This window comes from Watersipora subatra, chromosome 1, assembly GCF_963576615.1.
Source record: "Watersipora subatra chromosome 1, tzWatSuba1.1, whole genome shotgun sequence".
Lineage (NCBI taxonomy): Eukaryota > Metazoa > Bryozoa > Gymnolaemata > Cheilostomatida > Watersiporidae > Watersipora > Watersipora subatra.
In genome coordinates this window covers 4,036,621-4,058,779 of record NC_088708.1, presented here as the reverse complement: position 1 = coordinate 4,058,779, position 22,159 = coordinate 4,036,621, and the positions used below count along the sequence as shown (strand labels likewise).

Below are 22,159 nucleotides of genomic sequence, written 5' to 3'. Positions count from 1 at the left end.
CAACTATAAAAAGGCTTAAAATCAGAGTTTAGTTGCCACATGGTAGTTTTAAGGCTCGAACTAACTAGTTTGCTGTTGAACAAAATGTAAAATTCTCTCGGTGTCCGACTGTTATGTAATAAATGAGAGCTGACCTGGTAAAGCTGCAATCTGTTCTTCTGAAAAGTCTTGAGATTCATAAGCAATCGCGTCGTACGCTGCCAACTCCATCTCTGATACCTTCGATGGTACAGCGGAGTGCTTTTTATTTGTGCTCGTGCTGTTCGACATAAGCCTAGCAAACATTCGACGTAATGTTTTGACACCCATTTCGCATTCGAATTTCCGAATGATTGTTACAAAAAAGTTTGTGCACTTTCATACAAATAACTGAATGCGGTACTTCCTGTAGACAAACTGCTGAAGTCACGATTACGCCAACTGCGATAGCAAAATTAATTATGCAGACGCGTAAAATCAATGTTTGATTAATTTTTAGATTAACTGTTTGCGTCAAGCGTGCTTGCTGGCTGATGAACAAGCTGAAGGTGTCTAAAGCTGACCATGGATGGTGATGACCTTGAAGGTAGTATAATTCGATTATCTTTTGAATTGGAAAGGCGGGTACAGCAACAACCCTTTAAATAATCCTACCACAGTTCTCAGATGTCGTTTATTTCTTTCTCTCTTGAGAGAGCTGAGAAGGACCAATGTTAGACAATGTGTGTATGCTTTGCTTATATTCAACGAGTCATTTATAGTAGTGTGTTACAATGGCTTGTTTAGAAAGGTGGCTATTCTAAATACATTAAACACACGGGAGCCGCTAATAAAGGTCAAACTAGGCATACTAAATAGACTGAGTTGGCTTTTCATCAGAATAGAATGTCGTGCTGTACCCTTGAGATACAATCCTCTTCAGGCTAAACAAGAGTTGTTTAGAAATATGATTGGGTGAAGCTAATTTGCAATCTTCATGTATGTATGGCAACGAAAGAAGACAGTGTCTGTGTTAGAACAAGTGTAATCAACAATATTATAAAGTTATGAGGCTTGCGGCTAGTGTTGAAGACTTTCTTAAGCACAGCTGCTTACATACATGTAGGTTAATACCTATTTTAGTAATGGTTTCTAATCAGTGTTAAGTGTGATTTAGGAAGTAGGCCTATCAAGTGTGCAGAAGCTTAACAAAAACCTCTCCTAGTATCCTTGTCTAGTTTTAGTTTTAATATCTGTGAGATATATAAGTTGAGCTTTTTCTGAATGACTTGCAATGCACTGTGTAGCCCGCTATTGTTTTACTATAAAATATACATGTATACCATACCATTGCTGTTGTTTTACTATAAGATACACATGTATAGCATATCATGCTGTTGTTTTACTATAAGATAGACATGTATACCATATCATGCTGTTGTTTTACTATAAGATAGACATGTATACCATATCATGCTTACTATAAGATACACATGTATACCATATCATGCTGTTGTTTTACTATAATATACACATGTATACCATATTATGCTGTTGTTTTACTATAAGATACACATGTATAGCATATCATGCTGTTGTTTTACTATAAGATACACATGTATACCATATCATGCTGTTGTTTTACTATAAGATACACATGTATACCATATCATGCTGTTGTTTTACTATAAGATACACATGTATACCATATTATGCTGTTGTTTTACTATAAGATGCACATGTATAGCATATAATGCTGTTGTTTTACTATAAGATGCACATGTATACCATATCATGCCATCTAGCTCATTGCTAGCAGACTTATTCTCTGTCACAGCTGCAAACGTTTTGATTCATAAAGTAAGAAGTACATATTCTCAGTACTGGCCCACTGGAGAATATATTGTACAAGGATTGACATAGAGCCAGAGGCTTCCATGTGTGTTAGAGAACATATTTATTTTGCTGTTCTAATGATTTAAAGTTAGTTGATCGACTATGGGCAGAGGAAATCGTAAATAAGGTCAAAAACGGCCTACTGTGACCCCCCTCGCCCCTGTTACCCCTACTGGGCTACACTTTACTTCGAATCCAAAGTACTCTGACAGAATATTAACATTCTCTAAAATAAATAGGTCAGGTGCTGTGTAAGTTTAACTGTCAACTAGTGCAATGCAAGCATTTACCCAGACCTTTGAGAAGAGTCAATGCGCTTGAATAGACCAAAGATAATAACAGCTTAATGGCCAATGAAAGGCCAAAGATTTGTGAGCTGATGACAAATCACTAAACAAATGTCTGGTAGATGAAGTAGACATAAGTATAAAACTAGACCTCTCAGACATGACTAATCCCTACTGGTCTCTAGCACAAAAAAACATGCATTTCAAATAATTGTCTACTATTTCAACACAATAAACATACTACCAAAATATGTATTCTGAATGTGTTGAATTAGCTCTAAGCATCTTTATCACAGGTTCTTATGAAGTAATTTTTGTCCCAAGATTGACTAGAATATAAAAAAAATATATAAAAAATAATACTTGTGTGATAAACAGCCTAGTTAATAACACAGTTCAAGGTCTGATGTCACAGAAGAGATCCAATGATAGAAGAGGTTTACATCTGATGGTAGGTAGCCATAAGTAGTCATAAGTAGCCATGTCACCAGTCATAAGGCTGAGTAAATGTATGTTTTTTAAGGTAAGGTTTTCACATTCACTTATTTCAAAAGTTAATTATTTTGTCTACCAATTAAAAAAGATGCCTCTATTTCAAATAAATATTAAATAGATATGGAGCCTACATATTTATTGCTATTTCAGACTGCAAAAAGTTGTGGGGGGGAAGAGTAATAATCTATAGAAAAACATTTGCTGGATTGATGATGAAAGAGAAGATGATTAAAGGGGCTGTATACGCACGCTATGTATTGTCATAGACTATCCTCCTTGACATATGCCCTATGTCTCATGTTAACTGCATGTTTCAAAAGGTATAACACACAGTTCACACTTTAGTAATGAACATTATGATAGCATGAGTTCTACAATCTACTATGTGGCTTTTTTTACTAGAATATACTTTTAGTTTCTTTATCTTAAGTCCTTGACCTTCAGTGTGCTTACTATTAGCCCTGATTATTAACTCAACCCAATTACCCTTAGGATAAGAGAGATATTCAGTACATAGATACATGATTATATTAAAAACATACAAGTATGATTTGGTACGGGTTTCAATTGTAGACTGTAGACCTACAGTTACTTTAGATCTGTCTAAAGTGTGAAGTTGGCCTCTTACTAAGCAGTAGTAGCTTTTGTTCAATGTCACTGCAAAAATCTGAATTTTGCCTTCAACTATTTTTAATGTATCGAATCCTACAGTTTAGATTATGGAAACTTAGAATAATGACATTGTTTAATATAGGGTAGCATAGTATAGCATTAAGTAGCATAGTATAGTTTGGCATAGCACAGTACAGCACAGTGTAGCCCAGTGCAGCACAATACTACACAGTACAGCCCAGCGCAGTTCAGCACAATGCAGCAGAGTACAGGACAGTAGAGTACAGCCCAGCACAGGGCAGCCCAGCACAGTACAGCACAGTGTAGCATGGTACAGAATAGTATACTACAACTCAGCCCAGAACAGTGCAACACAGTACAGCTCAGTTCAGCCCAGCAAAGTGCAGCACACTGCAGCTCAGTACAGTACAGCACAGCGTAGCACAGTACAGGACAGTATAGTACGGCCCAGCACAGTGCAACACAGTACAGCACAGTTCAGACCAGCACAGTGCAGCACAGCACAGCATAGCACAGTACAGGACAGTATAGTACAGAACAGCACAGTGCAGCGCAGGACAGTGCAGCCCAGTATGTCACAGAGTAGCACAGTGCAGCACAGTTCAGCCCAGTACAGCACAGTGCAGCACAGTACAGCACAGTTCAGTCCAGTACAGCACAGTGCAACACAGAGCAATACAACGCAGTAAAGCGCAGTAGAGCGCAGTAAAGCGCAGTACAGCTCAATACAGCACAGTACAGGACAGTAAAGTTCAGCCCGGTACAGTGCGGGACAGTACAGCAGTCTATTATAGTACGGTGTCATGCGAAAAGGTTAACATAGTATTGTACATCGCTCCATAGCATACTATAGCATAGTATAATATAGAATAATAGAGCACAACATACTACAAATTTTTTTTGTAGGCCTATATCCTATAAAAAATTTTGTAGTTTCAGAACACATGCACAAGATATTGCTCTCAATTTAAAACTATATTGAAAATGAGAAACATCGGTGACACAACTCCTCGTTAAAGGTTAATCACAGTACTATACATCACTCAGTAGCTAAATGAATGCAATACTTATAACAATGCACTGCTATTTACCTCTGATGCATGTTTCTAAACAGTAGAGCATTGGCATTAAGAAGGGATAAAAGTTTGCAAATATAACGTGCTCAGAAAGTCCATATGTGGTGATTTAGAAACATATTTCAATAGCATTATTTCTTTATAGTTGGTCGGTGTGAATAAGGCTGATAAGGGCAAAGATAGAACTGCCCTATAGGTAGATAAGCCACTGACTTTTGCATGAACTTTACTGATTAGGATAACGCATGGCTAGATGGCAATGGCAAGAGTGTAGATAGAAGTGCAAATAAGGCAGTCATGGAAACTCTATAGGCAGTCATGGAAACTCATCCATAGCCTTACAGCTAGAAACTGTTTGTTTTTGGCGTGACAGCTAAAGACTATGTAGGCAGCCCCAACAATACAACTAAACAGATTTTAAAAGAATTCAACGCTTAGACCATCCTGCAGTCAAAAAGAGAAGAAAAATGCAGCTATGCTTGAGTGAGCCAAAAAATAATAGTGTGTCTGGCCGAGGTTTCTCCGATCATAATTATTTGTTAGTTTTTTGAAAATAAGGTGTCATGAATTCACTGCCATCTAGTACCATATATTAAGGCTATTATTTAATTGTGATGTGATAGAACTAGAAATATTTTTTTAAATTAAAACAATCTTAGGCTGTGAGAATAATTTAGAGCAATTCTAATTTGTATATCAGTTTTCTTAGCTAATTTACTACTAATGCCAAGCTCTCAATTTTTAATAACAACCATGAGGTAAACATTTTTTAAGACATTTAACTAATTTTAACTAAATGTGTTATAATTGTATGTATTTTATTAACTTCTGTTGATGCTAAGAATAATAATCATTAACAAATCTTTTCATCCTCACCACTATCGGTATACTGTTACTTTATCAAATGTAAACGGTTTATTTTCGCTTAGAAAGTTTGAAAGCACACTCAAAATTACATGTGATATTTGAGTTGCCTTGAAGAAATCCAAGATATTGAGAATCCTGTCATTAGTAGTGTTGTTTCCAGAGCTCTTAAAACTTCATGCTGGGAAGTAACTCAAACGATAAACTTTCAAGTTATCTTCTCATGCAAAACATTTCGCACTGGTTATGTTTAGTTAGCTCGCGCTTAGTTCTATACCGAATATTGATCGTGTGGCTTATAGCCCCTATTAACTATACGATTGTAATTATAGTTAATAGGTCTATGGTGTGCCTGACGATCGTAGGAATAGTTTCCGCCAGCAACTATGTTTTAGCGAACAAATATGAATTATTTGCTAAGGGAATTTTGAAGAGCCATTGACGTATAGTTTGTGTATTGATTGTATTGGCTAGTCTTGTTCAATAAGTTGGTCAGTTGTAAAAGTTTTCAGTTGCAACGTTGCTATGGTATTAGAGCAACCTATACGCGCTAGATCTATCTTCTTACTTGCGGCTTTCCGGGAATGGCGACAAATATGTATAATATGCCAATGTGAGGAAGTTAAAGATGCAATCGGAATTGTTTTGCAGATGTGATGCTTAACATAAAAGGTGTAAGCTTTTCGAAGTAGGGAAATCAGAAAATCAGGTTTGTATTTTATTATTGCTTGCTGCCAAACACTGCTGTTATTTATTATTGGTCTGCACGCATATATTGATGAACGTATTGTAGCTTTTTGTATATATGCAGCGTCAGATTCAAGCATTCATGGGACTAAATCATTGGCAACTATACAGTATTGGGTAATGTTTAAGTATATTTTCACGCAATTGTTTGAGCTAATAAAATATAAATATTAACTTATTTTCCCGCTTAAAACTACTTTTGATTTTAACAGCTTTTTAGTTTAAGTTTACATGAAAAAGCTTCTTATTAATCTTATAATACATTTGTGTTTTTGGTACAATGTTCCAACAAAACAAGCAGCTTACTCTAATCAATTTCATTAAATATATTTTTACAAAAAACCTCGCCAAGGTCAACAAAGGCATAACGGTCTAAAATGAGCTTAAAACTGCTATTGATGCAAGAATCAGAGTTGCAGCTATTAAAAAATTCATAGCTGTGCATTAAGTACTATTCACCAATGCCCAAATGTAAAACGAGTTTTTCAGTTCCTGTAAATGTTTGCTTAGATCTCTAGCAGTACAGTCGCAAGCATGTCGAGTCATGCAGTATGGGGTCCCTATGGGATCTAAGCGCATCGTGTACTTTTACTACTGTGCAGTATGCACTATACCTGCAGGGTAACTATTTTTAATGCCTAATAAGAAGTATTGGTGCAGTGGTATTACCTACTACACTGGAGGCAATGTAAGTGTTGCTAATGCGCATTTAGCAGTGCTAGATACAGTAGAAACGTTTGCATTATACTCTACATGCATGCACATAACATCAATGATATACAGCCCCCTAGGGAGGCTGTATATCATTGATAACATTTACAAAAAAACTCATCAAGTAATCAAATATTGAGTTGACTTTGACATAACCACAGAACAATTGCAAGATGTGAATACTGCTTAGACTTGAGTATGAGTCGGCAAACAAATTGATCACCATGAGCTTGTGGTATATGTTTAAAATGCAAATCTGTTATGGTTCTAATTTATAATAGCAATGAGAATACATTACTAGGACCCCATTTTTATTGGAATAATTGTAGTGCCCGACTCCCTATTTTGAAATGATGTGAGAGTTAAAAGTTACAAGATATAGGAGCACAAATTCAATTAGTCGATGGTAATTACTAGAGGCAATCAAAGCTGAAGCTGTGTATGTAATCCAGTTCTGTTTTAAATTTTCAAGCATCATTAATTGTGATGAGAACTTTGAGCAAAGTATAGTAACACAGTAAGAATGAACTCGCAGTACAAATGCTTGGAAAGTCAACAGTGTCGGTTGATCCACATTATCAACTTTATATTAATGCACAGTTACAGTACAAGTGCAGTTTCAAACTTTGAACAATGCGCATTCACAGTATGCCTGAATTGCTGGGTTTGCAGAATTTGCTAAGTTATGTGTTTTAGAAGTAAATGTGCAGTAGATCACATTGGGAAATTTGCAATAGTAGCACAGTTGCAGTCGCAGGAAATATCAATTGCACATTAGAAAGTTGCAACGCACTGCAAAATTACTGCGTATTGCACCGCAATGATGCAGTGCAGTTCTAATATTTGACAGTCTTCGCAATAATTATTACCAAAACTGATTATGGTTTGAATAGCATTTAGGTAGTTTCATCTTAAAGCTTTTTCATCTTTATATTACTGCTTTAAAAGACTCGCAATGGAGGACTTCACAACTAGCAACCCTGACAGTCTAGATGGAGACTTTAAGGCTCTGCTCGCCATGAGAAGAAACAGACAGTCTCAAATAACAGAGCAAGAAGAAAAGGTAAAGAATAGTTTGCACTTCTGTAACAGTGATTTATATTGCACTATTCTTTTTCTCAGTTTATATATATATATAATACATATATATGCTTTAAAATTGCTCTGCTTTATCCTTCAAGGAACGTCAGGTAAGCTCAGGTTTGGGTGCTAGTGAAATGACTTCGCTTATTCACAAGCTTTCTTAGTTTAAACTCTGCATTGCACGTGCATAGTTCTCTGTTCCATCAACTCTTGCTGTGCTAGTGTAGAAGACGATTGGCTGCTCACTAACCTTTTATCTCCATTATTTATGATAATGTATTCCATTGGTGCCCAATAACTGGGCTGATTAGCAGAGATACTTATTACAAATTTTTTAACTGTTGCAAAGTAATGCATCCTTTGCGTTGTGAACTGCTATTCAAATTACACCAACAATCCTTGTTTGCCCTCAGGCTAAGTGAATTGTGAAGCAACCGCTGAAAGGACTGTGACAGTATTTACTTCTCACAAGTCATAAGATGTAAACCGCTCTCATTTCTCTAGTGTATACACCATAGAGCTACACTGTTCTTCATAGTCCTGTCTATTTATAAATTACTCTACCAAATTCTTTTTTACCTTATATGGTCAAACTTTTTACATATGCTTATATGTAGTCAGCTGGGAATTTCTTTATTTAACAGTTGATACGTGTAGGCATTGTGTAAATATAGTACAACATTGTATGGTATATTAGTGATGGGTGTCTTTTCCAGATCATGGAGAAAACCATGCAAAAATTTATTGACAACAAGAACAAAAAAATGGCTGTTCAGCTGCCACAAATCTCAACCACAGTCAGTGAAGTTGCCGAGAAAGAAGGCCTTGATTATGAGCAGGTATGTTGTGTTGTATAGGTAAGATCCGTGTCGCAACGGAATCCGGATCTTGACAGGTTGAGTGATTTATTTGTAGAGAATGCTGTATTAGCTCACACCCACTTAAATGCTATAAGACTATAGCATGAGGTGTCCCTGACCTTGATATGCACTGCAAAGATTGTTGTGACCGCATTTGACTCGATAGTCTAATGTCATGAGAGTGCAACGAGATCACTGACACCCGACGAGACATACATCTGTTAGCAACATGATTGAGTACATGCTGTCTGTACTTACTTCTCAAACTTGAGAATAGCACTGTTCTATTGCACTCACATGTACATGCATACTATGGCTTTTCACTTTCACCAGTGAGATGTAGATGAACAAGATGTAAATATTTTAGCAACTCTCATTGTATAACACAGTTTTTCAAATTCTTTGTTGCTAGGCACTCGAATGCGTAAACTGACAGCAAGAACATGGTATACGACTTGACCACTCCTCTATTTATTGCCGGTGAATGGTGCAGTTATAAATTGTTTTTAGCAAAAGGCAATTGCTGCACATCCTATGAATGAGCACAAGACTTTAATATGTTTGCTCTGGCAGCGACCCTACTCTTAATTTGGATGCCAAAAATCAAATGCTTCAATAATTTCTTACAGTTTTTCTAAGTCAAACTAACGAGTATCAAAGTTTGTCTACTTTTGCCCTTAGAGCGTCATTTTTAAAGCATTTCATTTATTTTTGTTGCTTTCCTCTTCTCTCTTGCTTACACTTTCTTCTCTCTCTTCAGATACGGTTAAAAGTCTTCCAGTCGGTGGAAAGTGAAGATGTCTCTAGTCTTAAGCAAGTCATTGGGGATCTCATGAAGAGCAGGGGAGACATGAATCAGCTTGCAGAACCTAAAACAATGGAAACGCCTTTACACCGCGCTCTGAGTAAAGACACTGTCAACATGGTTATGATAAGCTTGCTTGTGCGGGCTTTGGGAGATGATCAGATATGCACTTGCCAGCGGGTTCGTCTCACACTCTTCTATGAGTTGTGCAGTTTTATGAAGAAGAAATTTAACCATTTAATTTGCTTCATAGAACTTCAATAACTTCTCCTCAGAATATTTTTGTCCGTTTTCCGCTAGTTAACTTAATTTTTGGTTTAATGGCAGCAGCGAATACGATAAGAATTTCTTGTTCCATAGAATCAATGCATCAGTCATTAGTTTTATAAAGCTGTTGTGCGCAACTGTTCGTGATTTTAGTTATTCTCCCATGACACGCTTCCATACACCTTCAACCATCGTCACTCTTCTTACTGCCTCTCCTTTAGGTGACAGTTGGTGGTAAAAAGTCGTCATACTCCGTATTACATATGGCCACTGATAAAGGGCACGTAGAGGCAGCAAAGCTCCTGGTGAACAGTATATGTGATAAGAACCTAAGGGTGAAGCTGTTGAATATGAAAACAGTCATAGTGCCTGAAGGTCAGCGCCCGCGTCCTCTCACCTGTCTGCACATGGCAGCCAAGGAAGGCAACAATGGTAAGAAAAGAATGGTGTGAAAAAGATAAAAAACTTTTTAATTTTATGTGATAATCCTGCAGTTGCATAATAATATATTTATAAGCCCAGCTTATTATGTGTAGAGGGCAAGTAGATGCTTGTTTATTACAGTGCTGAGGAATTGAGTTTAGGGCTGATTGGTTGTGTGAAATAGTTGATGAGCACCTTGCTCAGGTTGTCATCACTGGTACATCAGGTGACATCTCATGAAGACATTGCATATTTACATAATTCGCTTCAATGGACAAGTTTGTTGAGTTTCAATGGGCTACTTACTATAATGTGCCTTATCTCATCTATTGTCAACGTCATTCATTAATGAACATCAGCCATTCTCTTATCTAGCTCATTTATAACGTAATTTGCTCATCATCTTCATAAAGCCCTTGATAATGACCAATAAAATTGTTCAGCAGAAATGAGGCTTTGATAAAAAGTCCTACAACGTGTGAGCTTTAGCCTGGGCATGGCTCTCTCTCTTCCCACCCCCAAGAGAGCCATGCCCAGGCTAGGTGAGCTTACATGATGGCTGATTTAAACTGAGTTAATCATCTCCTTGATTTACCAGCTAAGAGTGTGTCGCAAGCTTTCATATTAAACTAATAACGGCTACATTTTTATGCATTTAGATAAAGTTTCTGCAACCTATAAAGTAATGAATTGACACAGACATAGATAGTATCTCTTTAGTATATATAAATGTACATGCAGAGCTGGTCAGATACTTTATCCAAGACTGTGGGATGCCCGTTGATCTTCCCAATGAGAAAGGAGACCTGCCCATACTATGGGCAGCTAATGATAACAGACCAATGACAGTAAAGCTTCTCATTGAGCTCGGGGCTAATGTGAATGGGCAAAACGACAAAGGTTCAAGTGCTTTGCACTGGGCTTGTAGAAACGGGCATACTGAAGTGGTGAGGGTAAGTAATATATTGTTAATAGTTATTATTTTGTCAACCGTATTTATTTGATTTATTTGGTCATATAAAATGGCTACTTGTTTTTTCAAACTCGCTGCTCCTGAAAGTTTAAACTTTACTAAACAGGACGCAAGAGAATAATTACCAAGGGCATTATTGAAGGTCAATGCTGAGGTGTGGATGTAGTATACATGTATATAATGTATATTAAACTCACCAATTGCCCGGCCTTGCTTGGCTAATAAAAATGGCTTATAAAGATTGGCAGGTGATGTAGTTGCCTGCCACTTGCCATTAGTCTAGCACATTGCCAATGACTAATTTGAGTGAGCTAGTATTGCTAAACTTACTAATAAGAGCCATGAGAGCAAGCATAAAATGACATGCCGCGCAGCATTTCACCCGCATACCTTCACAATTCTATGCATCTCATGTAGCTTAATTGGTAAGATATTTGCCTGGTGAACGGGAGGTTCTGAGATCAAATCCAGCATGAAATGGATATTTCATTCCTAGATTTTAGTAGCTGTAGCCGGAGAAACCAAAACACACACAGACGACACACGAACTTTGAGATTTATATATATAGATGGTTGAGAATGCTTTGTGAAATTGAAGTTTTCTAACCATATTTAGTCTTGATGTTTTAATCAGCTTAAAATTAACTTTTCCGAAAGCCAATCAGATGCCGACAACTACTGGTTATACTTATTACGTCAGCTGTCATATTATCTATCCAATTGTTCCTGATTGCATTTTTAGATTTTAGTATAGCATACCTAAAAGGGTTGGGTGTGAACTCACAAGATTTTACTATAATATATTTTGTAGATATTACTGACAAAGAGTAAAGGCATCAATATTAACATAGAACGGCGTCTTGGACTTGTTTGCCCGATAATTGCAGCCTCCGCTATGGGTTTCACAGAAATAGTCAAACTGCTTATTCAGCATAAGGCTGACATAAACAAGCGAATGAAAAGTGGCCATACAGCTTTGCACTTTGCAGCTGTCGAAGGCTGCCTTGACATAGTCGCACATCTCCTCGATGCCGGTTAGTCATTGTACTAATTTTCATCTATTTCCTAGGAACAGAAATCTGTAAGACATGTTTCAACGAAAGAGCTTATTAATACCTGCCAACACTTCCTGTCTATGATAGTTACTAGACTCTTGCTAAGCAGCTTGGACAACACGGGTAAAGTCTTTCTTTTGTACCCTCTGCTGTGTTTAGCAGACATTTCCAAAGAACTGGTACTCTGTCTTGTACGCTGGTGCTTGCTTCAACACTTCTATCCATCATGTCTCACCAATTCAGCTTGAAAATCATATCTCATGATACATAACTGAGTACATAAATCGATAGCCTGGCTCTCATCTAGAATAGAGTTTACATACACCAACTAATAGTAACCTGATTAAGCACGAAATCCACAATGACTCAATCCTTTGCCCGGTGATCATAGTTGTTGCCTTAGGTCAAAGGAGAGACAGTATTATCAGCTGCCGACATAAAATCTCAATCATTTTTTGAGCTTTTATTTTGTAATTGATTCAGGCATGAAGTGGAGATCAGCATAAGGGAGGTTATTTCTGCTTTACAAGAATCATATTTTAAAGGTTTACCCATTCACTATAGGATATAGGTTGGCCTTGTAGACCGACTTAGATAAAATGTTTTCTAGCTTTACAAACTGATCATTTATCTGGCATATTGCAGGTGCTGCAGTTAATACACTCGATGACCAAGGAAACAACGCACTACTGCTCGCTGCCTCCCACGGACAGCATCGTGTAGTTGTCTTTTTAGCACAATGGGGTGCTGATTTTAACCACAGAAATGCTGCTGGCAAGGGTGTCTGGGACTACGCGCTCGAACAGAAGAACGCCAAGCTAATGATGGTAAGAGAACTGTTACCAATGTTGTTTCAAGAAAGGTCAATCTTTATCTTTAAAAAATAATAAATATTTTATCCTTCTAGGCTCTCGTTGACCACGTAGCCACCAACATGGCTGCTGAAAGTGCATCAGAAGCTGGACATAAGAAATCATTGCATGAGTTGTCTCATCTAGCTTCTTCAAAATTCACCAAATCTCCAAAACTTGTCTTACCACCGGGTATAACGCCGCTTCATGCGGCAGCATCGATGGGTGAGTTATTATTACTTCTCTTACCACCGGGTATAACACAGTTTCATGCGGCAGCATCGATGGGTGAGTTATTATTACTTGTCTTACCACCGGGTATAACACCGCTTCACGCGGTAGCATCGATGGGTGAGTTATTACTACTTGTCTTACCACGAGGTATAACACCGCTTCATGCGGCATCATTGATGGGTGAGTTATTATTACTTGTCTTACCACCGGGTATAACACCGCTTCATGCGGCATCATTGATGGGTGAGTTATTATTACTTGTCTTACCACCGGGTATAACACCGCTTCATGCGGCAGCATCGATGGGTGAGTTATTACTACTTGTCTTACCACCGGGTATAACACCGCTTCATGCGGCAGCATCGATGGGTGAGTTATTATTACTTGTCTTACCACCGGGTATAACACCGCTTCATGCGGCAGCATCGATGGGTGAGTTATTACTACTTGTCTTACCACCGGGTATAACACCGCTTCATGCGGCATCATTGATGGGTGAGTTATTATTACTTGTCTTACCACCGGGTATAACACCGCTTCATGCGGCAGCATCGATGGGTGAGTTATTACTACTTGTCTTACCACCGGGTATAACACCGCTTCATGCGGCATCATTGATGGGTGAGTTATTACTACTTGTCTTACCACCGGGTATAACACCGCTTCATGCGGCAGCATCGATGGGTGAGTTATTATTACTTGTCTTACCAACGAGTATAACACCGCTTCATGCGGCAGCACTGATGGATGAGTTATTACTACTTGTCTTACCACCGGGTATAACACCGCTTCATGCGGCAGCATCGATGGGTGAGTTATTACGACTTGTCTTACCACCGGGTATAACACCGCTTCATGCGGCAGCATCGATGGGTGAGTTATTACTTGCTCAATTAAACTTGGGTTGATTAAACTCAGTTTACCATAAGATTAACAAAATCACTTATTGTTCAGTAGACAACTCTCATCTATCACTCTATTGGCCCTAAGATCATGTGTTTCATTCATAGGTGATACGGAGATAATAGACTTCCTTATAGAGATGAACATTGACCCATTTGGTGTAGACGACGATGAGAGTACATTTATTCATATAGCCGCCAAACATAATCAGGCTGTGACACTGAGAAAGTATGCCACGGAGTCCCTGTGTCGCGCCCAGGTAAAACGTCCCTCTCAGCTTATCTGATAAGGTCGTTGCGCTGTGAATGGTTGCCACAAGCATTATGTAATCATTTGAGCTACCGGTATGCACCAATTGAGAATAGCATTAGTCATGCAGGCATTCATCTACGGTTGACCATGCAATATTTTGGTCTTACAAAGCTGGGTGTGTGTTTTCAATTGGATCGAGAATGCGCATTTGCCGAGTTCATAACCAGCACGACTAGCCCTGAATTAAGGGGTTTAAAAGAGATGCGCTTTAGTGAATAGCTACACTTTGCTAGTTCCGGTAGTTTGAGAAGTTATTACTGCAGGGTGTTCTTTCCAGCCTACTCACCAGCACTACAGCACTCACTACTTCCAGCACTACTTCAGTAGTTTCTAACGGCTGAACCATAATCAAGTTATACAGAACCTGTTAAGGATAGTAGAACAAAGCCAGACGTGTGGTAGTTAGTGCACAGCCAATCACAAGATAGAATAGTTATTAGTAGGCTACGAAGATCTGCTGTAGTTGTAAGATGCAAATATGGTATGGTAACGATGGTTATCAAATATCTTTCTCCATCATTAAATCACAACATGATTCAGATACACTGAGTAATTTTCAAAATACTTCAGCAGAAATGGTTTTTGTAGAATCTGATTGGGAGGGAGAATGAATGGCTGTACAAAATCAATTTTGATGTTAGCTCAGATACTTACTTGATACACATGAGCTTTATAAAAAGTATCCGGCTGAGAACATTATTGACATTTGTATGCTGTATTTGCTTTAGGACTACAGAGGTTATACCGCCCTTCACATAGCCTGTGAACATGCCTGCAATGAGGCCATTGCAATTCTACTCCCCCTTAGCAACCTTGGCCAGAAAAACACCCATAATCAGACGGCGCTACATCTGGCAGCGAGATCTCCTGAAGTTTCTATTCTAAACTCAAAAAAAATGGTCACTGAGATGATACTTCATCTTGATTGGACGGTGGTTCATGTGCAGGTAAATATTTACTGTTTCTATGTATAGTAGTCAGGGTTGCCTACGCATTGTGCTAAACACAATGAGATATAGGTGATTATTTGCTGTCACCCACTGTTTTACCAGCCATGTCTTTACATAAAGGATTATATTAGATGATTGATCAATAAACATGCACTTCTGAACTTGATAAAGTGGTTCAGAATAGAAGGGCTTACATTTGCTGGTGGAATTATATCTGTTATCAGCCAAATCCAGAATTGTGTGTACAGAGAAATTACATAACTTCACCAATTGAAATTTTAGTCATGATTCAATGAAAATAATGAAAAATTTGTTGTAGATGTTCTTAGACATCCCATAATCATCCTATAGACATCCCATCCATCTTCTATCGAAAGCTCATTCTTCGTGTATTTTAGAACAGAAATACCATTCTAACAAAATTCATCGAATAGAAACAAACCACTCTAATATATAGAGATACTGGCTGTGCTACCCAGCGTTGCGCTGGTAATAAGAATCAGTTTATAAACAATGAGAAGTAATGAGAGTTGCCTGTCACTTGCTATTAGCCTGGCAGAATGCTAATGGCAAATTTTAGTAAGATAACTAATGACAATCACTTACTTATGCAATCACCCTGCACGGTATACAAAGACGTAAGGTATGCGCTTCCATATACCGACTTATACCGGCAAGCTATCAATTCATTCTCTGTGGCCTATTGGGTAGGGTGTCAGACTGGTGAACAGTGGGTCCGAGGTCAAATCACCTTTGGTACGGATTACTTATTCCAAGATTTTAATAGCTATAGCCGGAATGCTTACATACGGACATACTTTGAGAAATATATATAAACTTGCTCGGGTATTAAAAATCAGCCTGTAAGCTTGTAAGCTTACTAATTCTATGCTGGTAAGCTAGTAATTCTAGTAAGCTAGTTAATAGGCGCTTGGCTTCTAATGGTGGTTGGCCATGATGTTGTGTCAGCATTGTTGTTCAGCTACAGCTATTCTAATAATAGCTATAGCCAGAATGACAGACAGACGACAAACATACTTTGAGAAATACAGTACATATATACATCGTGTTTTTTTTACGTCATCACGCTGTTTGCACATGCGCTCGTCCACGAAAAAGCCGCCGTCTTTGTAGAAAACGATCGTCATTCTCTTGATTAATAGTATTTTTCGGTGTTGTTTTGATACTAACATAAAAAATTTGCAAACAAAAGCGTTGTTTGCAATAATTAATTGCAGAAGCGATAAAACGATTTTTAACGATAAAAGTTGTCATAAAGATGGCAGACAACGATAGAACGACGTCACGAAAAAATGAAGGATAGATTACTGCTCACTGCAAATATTGAACTTGAGATGCAAGTGTTCTTCTTAATACCATCTTATTACCTTGTCAAATGAGTTCTCATGTAGTTTGAAACGTACAATTTTCTTATATATAAAGCAGGATTCTTAGGCTATACGAGTAGTTAGTTAGTATGTAAGAAGAAGTTTTGATTCATGTGTCAGCCATTAAGTTTCAACTAAAATTGTAGAAACCTTTGTAAGAGTGAAAGGATGAGAATCTTACCAAGGTCACTTCCGCGCATTTGTATTAAAAAGAAACAACAGAAGTTGCTTTTCAAAAGCCATTTCAATAGCGGTACATTTTCTTTACACTAAATTTACTCATATTGGCTGCAACCATAATGCCTCTGTGTTGAAACAGCCAATGAATTATAGCAAATTTTAATTGCATTTTAGATTGTTATCAGACATAAGAAGTTTTTGAATGATGGAGTAATTTTTATAAATGACTATAAATGACTCACAAAGGTAAATTATGGGTTTTAATCAGATCAGTTGCGTGCTAATTGACTTCTGTAAGAGTGAATTGAGATGTTTTAAACAATTTATAAATATACTAAAAAGATGTAACATGCAGTCTAGGCAGTATGAAGCAATAGTTTGCTTGCTATTCTATAAAACAATTTGCTGTGCGCTAAACATGTAAGAATTAAAATTCAGGTGGAAATGTAGCAAATAGCTACCCTGACTTCCTGGCTACAATTGAGTTACGCAACAACAAAAACCAAAAAGCAGGCTTTTAAAAATATATGTTTTTTCTATTTTTTATTACCAGGATGTAAATCAAAGGTCAGCACTGCACTCAGCAGTCTTGGCTGGAAATACTCAGATAATATCTGAGCTCAACCATCTCTCCCCCAACCTACTAGATGCCAATGGCTCAACACCTGTTCACATAGGTAGGCATCCTATAGCTCTTATATTATACAGTTAGTAGAAAACTAGTCAACTCCTACTTACATGTCTCAGTACAGCAGCTTCAGAGTTTCCTACTTACATGTCTCAGTACAGCAGCTTCAGAGTTTCCTACTTACATGTCTTAGTACAGCAGCTTCAGAGTTTCTTACTTACATGTCTCAGTACAGCAGCTTCAGAGTTTCCTACTTACATGTCTCAGTACAGCAGCTTCAGAGTTTCCTACTTACATGTCTCAGTACAGCAGCATCAGAGTTTGCTAAACAGTCTTTAGGCCATCCTTACATTGACTTCTTGCAGCAATCATGAATGGGGATCAGGAGATGCTCGACCAGCTCATAAGAACGTACTCAGTCGTTGGCAGAACCATAGATTTAAACAAAGCGGACAGCGCTGGAAACTCGCCTCTCCATCTTGCTGCCAAGTACTGCCATGAAAAGATGATCGAAACCTTGATCACCTCCGGAGCTGACCTTGAAAAGACAAACTCGGAAGGCCGAACTGTACTACATGAGCTCGCACGGCTAATATCAGAAAGGAGAGCCGACGAGTTCAGCTTCATGCAGGTAACTTTTTCACAAATTTCATTTGGAGTTGTCTTCTCCTACAGCCCAACTTTAAACCAATAGATAGCAGGAGCCAATAGTAGCTGGTTTAATAACTTTTATAAAGCATATTCTACGAATTTATTCTGTTCATGGCTCATAAATCAAAATTCGATGTTGTAGTCATGACAACAGCTGGTACTAACTGCCACACTAGTGTTGTTGTCATGTTTCTTGCAAATAAATTTCCGACTGCGATTTAATTTGGTCATCAACACCAAAGTCAATAATACATTTGAGAGTTATACTTTTTGGCTGTCACTCATTGAAATCACTCACAGTTTCGTGTCAGATATATCTGTTTCTCAAAGCACTTGTTATGTTTTACAAGAGTTGGCATCATCATATTGCTGATTTTAAAATGCAAAAATATATTTATTTCAGGTGAAAATATAAAATTTATAAACAATCTATTTGTGTATGTTTGCTACAGCATTCATTGTTGGCTTATAATTTTTTGAAGCAACCAAAACTATGTTTTTTACTTTAGTATCAAAAATTATTACAAAATTACACAATTCCGTAATAAAATTAAAACTAAAATAGAAAAAACTGTCATCAATAGCAATCGAGTTTATTATTATTACTTCAAACTTATTAATTACAAGGAAAGCATTTTTATCTTTTATTGCTTCTTTTATTTCTTTTACCGGTGCATTAGTTTCCTTGAGATCCATAGCTGTGAAACAATCAAATACAGGAAACACTGTTTAATATTATTGTCAGATGAAACAACCAAAATATGTGAAGGAAATTTGCGTACATATATGCTGATTCACAAGACTGCCATGTTTTGAGACACTCGAAAGGTTGTATATGTATGTTGAAAGATTTTACGCCATGATTATAAAAATGCGTTTGTAGTAGTAGGAAGTCGTAGTTGAGGTTGACTGTACTTGGCCTTGACTGTACTTGGCTTTGACTGTACTTGGCCTTGACTGTACTTGGCTTTGACTGTACTTGGCATTGACTGTACTTGGCTTTGACTGTACTTGGCATTGACTGTACTTGGCTTTGACTGTACTTGGTTTGACTGTACTTGGCATTGACTGTACTTGGATTGACTATACTTGGCCCTGACTGTACTTGGCTTTGACTGTACTTGACTTTGAGGTTCTCTCTTGTAAAAGGCTGTTAGATGTTTAGCAATGATAACTTCAATGAGTGCCCATGTTTATAACAACCGGATATTTATCTATGGCATTCATCCCTCAGTGAATTCATGTCATGATCAATAAAAAAGAAGGCTTCTCAGGAAACCAGCTGAATACTATAGTCTAGCTATTAAGTTTTCCCTTGTTAGCATTGGTTTAGTCTTTCCTTGTACATTCAGACTAGTGAACCGTACCAGTAATATTCCAATCCTGACATAAGAGAGTAACATGATGTCTCTAGGTGTTTAGTGCCATATGCGACACCTGCATTCACTGGTGGTGCCGACAGAACAGAAAAAGTGTTCCAAGTGCCCAGGCAGATGATAGCTTTGAATACAAGAAACAGGCAATGTTACACCTTTTTACAAGTGTGTATGACAGGGATGGACTCAATGTACTGCAGTACACTGCCAAACTTGCAGCCACAGGTGAGACAGCCCTTGCTTTTGCTGACCTCTGCCCTCCCCGATCTCAGCTTTTTCTGACTCGTCTAGATCCCAGCTCTCCCAGACCTTATCTCCCTTGATCCTAGCTGGCTCTAATCATGGCTGCCTTCTGTTAGTTACTGGTGCTAAAGCAGTTATAGCTTACATACTTTTAAATATATAAACATTGTTTTGTTGAGGATTACACTTTGCTAGAAAAACTAAGTATTTGAAAGTTTGCAGTGAGAAGTGATTTATTAAGAGTGTAAGATTACACTCCATCAGTAAATTGTAATAATGATTTGCATCAGATGAGGCAACACGCTGATGCTACGTTCAGGTAGTAACAGACTGAAGTAGCAAAAAAGATTTGAAGCACAGTTATGTTGTTAAGTTTATAGTATGTTTATGTAGCTCTGTTGAATACCTTGACTCTAGACTGCTTTTAGAAGTCAAAGGTTGTTAAGGCCTTGCGCTGTATTATTATGAGTGTGTAATTACAAGTGTTTGCTATGTTACAGGTATGATTATCGCCATATTAAACACTCCCCGTGTGTTCAAATTCACTACACCGCAATCAACAACGGTGCGGTACGATGTGTCAGATCTGCTTCCATTCACTTCAACTCATCAGGACTCCAAGAGCTTAAAGAAGAAGAATAAGCCTACAAGAGTCAACCCTGATGACCGCGAGAGCACCCCTCTCCTGTCTCCCGAAGCTGACAAAGCAAGCACTATGAGCATCGCTGAGCTTCTCGTCAAGGTTGATGCTCATAGCGCAGTTGCCTCCGTTCTTGAGTCATCTCCCCTTAAGAATATCGTAGATTCCTATTGGGGAGCTTATCAGAAGCTCTTTGCCGCAGCTTTTCTAATACATGTACTTGTCATGGCAGTTTACTCGTATTCCGGTATCGCCGCCCTTTCCTGCTCAGGCAACGTAACCATGAGCTCAACTTCTGCAATGAATCAGCTACCCCTGTCATTGGAGTTCGGCTTGGCTATAAGCTTATGCTGGCCTGTTATTTTGTTGTTGCTAGATGCAGTGAACATGGCAAAGCTCTTGTGGAAATGCTTTCGAGTGGGAGGTTACAAGGTTCTGCTTCGAATGCAAAGTCAAGGAGAATATCTAATTGGCTCAATCATTCTACAACTTTGTGGTTTTCTTTATTCCGTGCTGACCATTAGCTGGTATATCATGAACCGGTATTGCGAAGCGAACCAGGACTACCTGTTGGCCCTGAGCTACATATTTGGCTGGGTTTATGCAATAGCTTTCACTCGAGGATTTAAACAGGTCCATCATTTCTCAATCATCTTGCAGCACATACTTTTTCGAGACATGCTTCGTTTTGGGCTAATCTACTTCTTCATTTTGTTGGCATTCTCTTTTGCGTACGCCGCTCTAGTTCAGACTGTTCCATCATTAAGCATCACCAGTGGCTCATCCATTTTCCTTGTATTCAACTGGATGATCGGAATGGATGACTTTGCAGCTGATTCTGACGAGTTTCAATCAGTGAACAAGGATGAGTCTATGGTTCAGATTGTGTACGCGGCGTATATCATCCTTAGTACGATTGTCCTCATCAACCTCCTCATCGCCATGATGAGTGACTCATATGCAGATGTTCGCAAGATGTCTGAAGTCATGTGGAAAATTGGTTCACTTCGTCTTCCTTTGGAATTTGAGGAAAGCTTGGGTCGCTCATATTACCGACCTAAAAATTTGGAGTTTGATGCCACTACAAACCGCTGGTATGTAGAGATACCAAAGAAAGACTTGGCGGAGAAGCGAAGCTCAGCTGACACAGTCATTCAAGATTTGACTCTTAAGGTGGAAAGGCTGGTGGAGGAGTCACGGAGCAGAGAGTCACGTGTTTTAGCTTTGCTACAGGCTAAAGAAGTTAAGGAATCACATGAAATACCAGCTGAGGAGGTGGAAGATGCCAAGGAAAGTCATGTATAGCTGTTTTACAGTAGCCAAAAGAACCAAGTTATCATTGTATCAGATCAAATATTTTGATGAGATTGTGAGGTGAAGTTATGCACTTTGTACTTTTTTCTTTATACTAACATTTTTAGTTTGTTACTTTTTTCTATTTACTGTACTGCTCAATGCTATGGTATTATATCTGGACAAACTTTTTCCATCCTTCATTCGATGCAAACTGATGCAAGTCAAAAGTATTTTATAGAATTTCTTTACTTCATATTTAGTCCTTTAGTCAGAATCTTTGTTTTCAGAGTTTTTTTAATATAGTATATAAATTTAAATGATCTTATTTTATTATTTTACACCAGATTTGTATAGAAATCTGTTTAAGATACTAA

The 22,159-nt window shown here is 38.0% G+C and overlaps 1 protein-coding gene and 1 pseudogene across 1 annotated transcript; both read left to right on the top strand.

The window, feature by feature from the left end:
• The first annotated feature begins 543 nt into the window (after positions 1–543).
• On the top strand, positions 544–3,978 carry LOC137390686 (sperm acrosomal protein FSA-ACR.1-like; annotated as a pseudogene).
• A 3,644-nt stretch (positions 3,979–7,622) lies between these two features.
• Positions 7,623–22,140, top strand: LOC137408164 (uncharacterized). Its single transcript, XM_068094567.1, has 14 exons — positions 7,623–7,730; positions 8,467–8,589; positions 9,371–9,595; positions 9,904–10,114; positions 10,847–11,058; positions 11,890–12,112; positions 12,779–12,960; positions 13,041–13,209; positions 14,229–14,380; positions 15,162–15,380; positions 17,505–17,628; positions 17,945–18,210; positions 19,645–19,831; positions 20,350–22,140. The coding sequence occupies exons 1-14, from the start codon at positions 7,623–7,625 to the stop codon at positions 21,792–21,794; spliced, it is 3,846 nt and encodes a 1,281-aa protein (XP_067950668.1). The 3' UTR covers positions 21,795–22,140.
• The last annotated feature ends 19 nt before the right edge of the window (positions 22,141–22,159 follow it).

Excerpts from the sequence above, each read along its gene's own strand:
- LOC137408164 (XM_068094567.1), top strand. The coding sequence starts at position 7,623 with ATGGAGGACTTCACAACTAGCAACCCTGACAGTCTAGATGGAGACTTT. Across the intron at positions 12,113-12,778 it reads CGCACATCTCCTCGATGCCG|GTGCTGCAGTTAATACACTC; the intron begins GTTAGTCATTGT and ends GGCATATTGCAG. Across the intron at positions 14,381-15,161 it reads AGTCCCTGTGTCGCGCCCAG|GACTACAGAGGTTATACCGC; the intron begins GTAAAACGTCCC and ends TATTTGCTTTAG.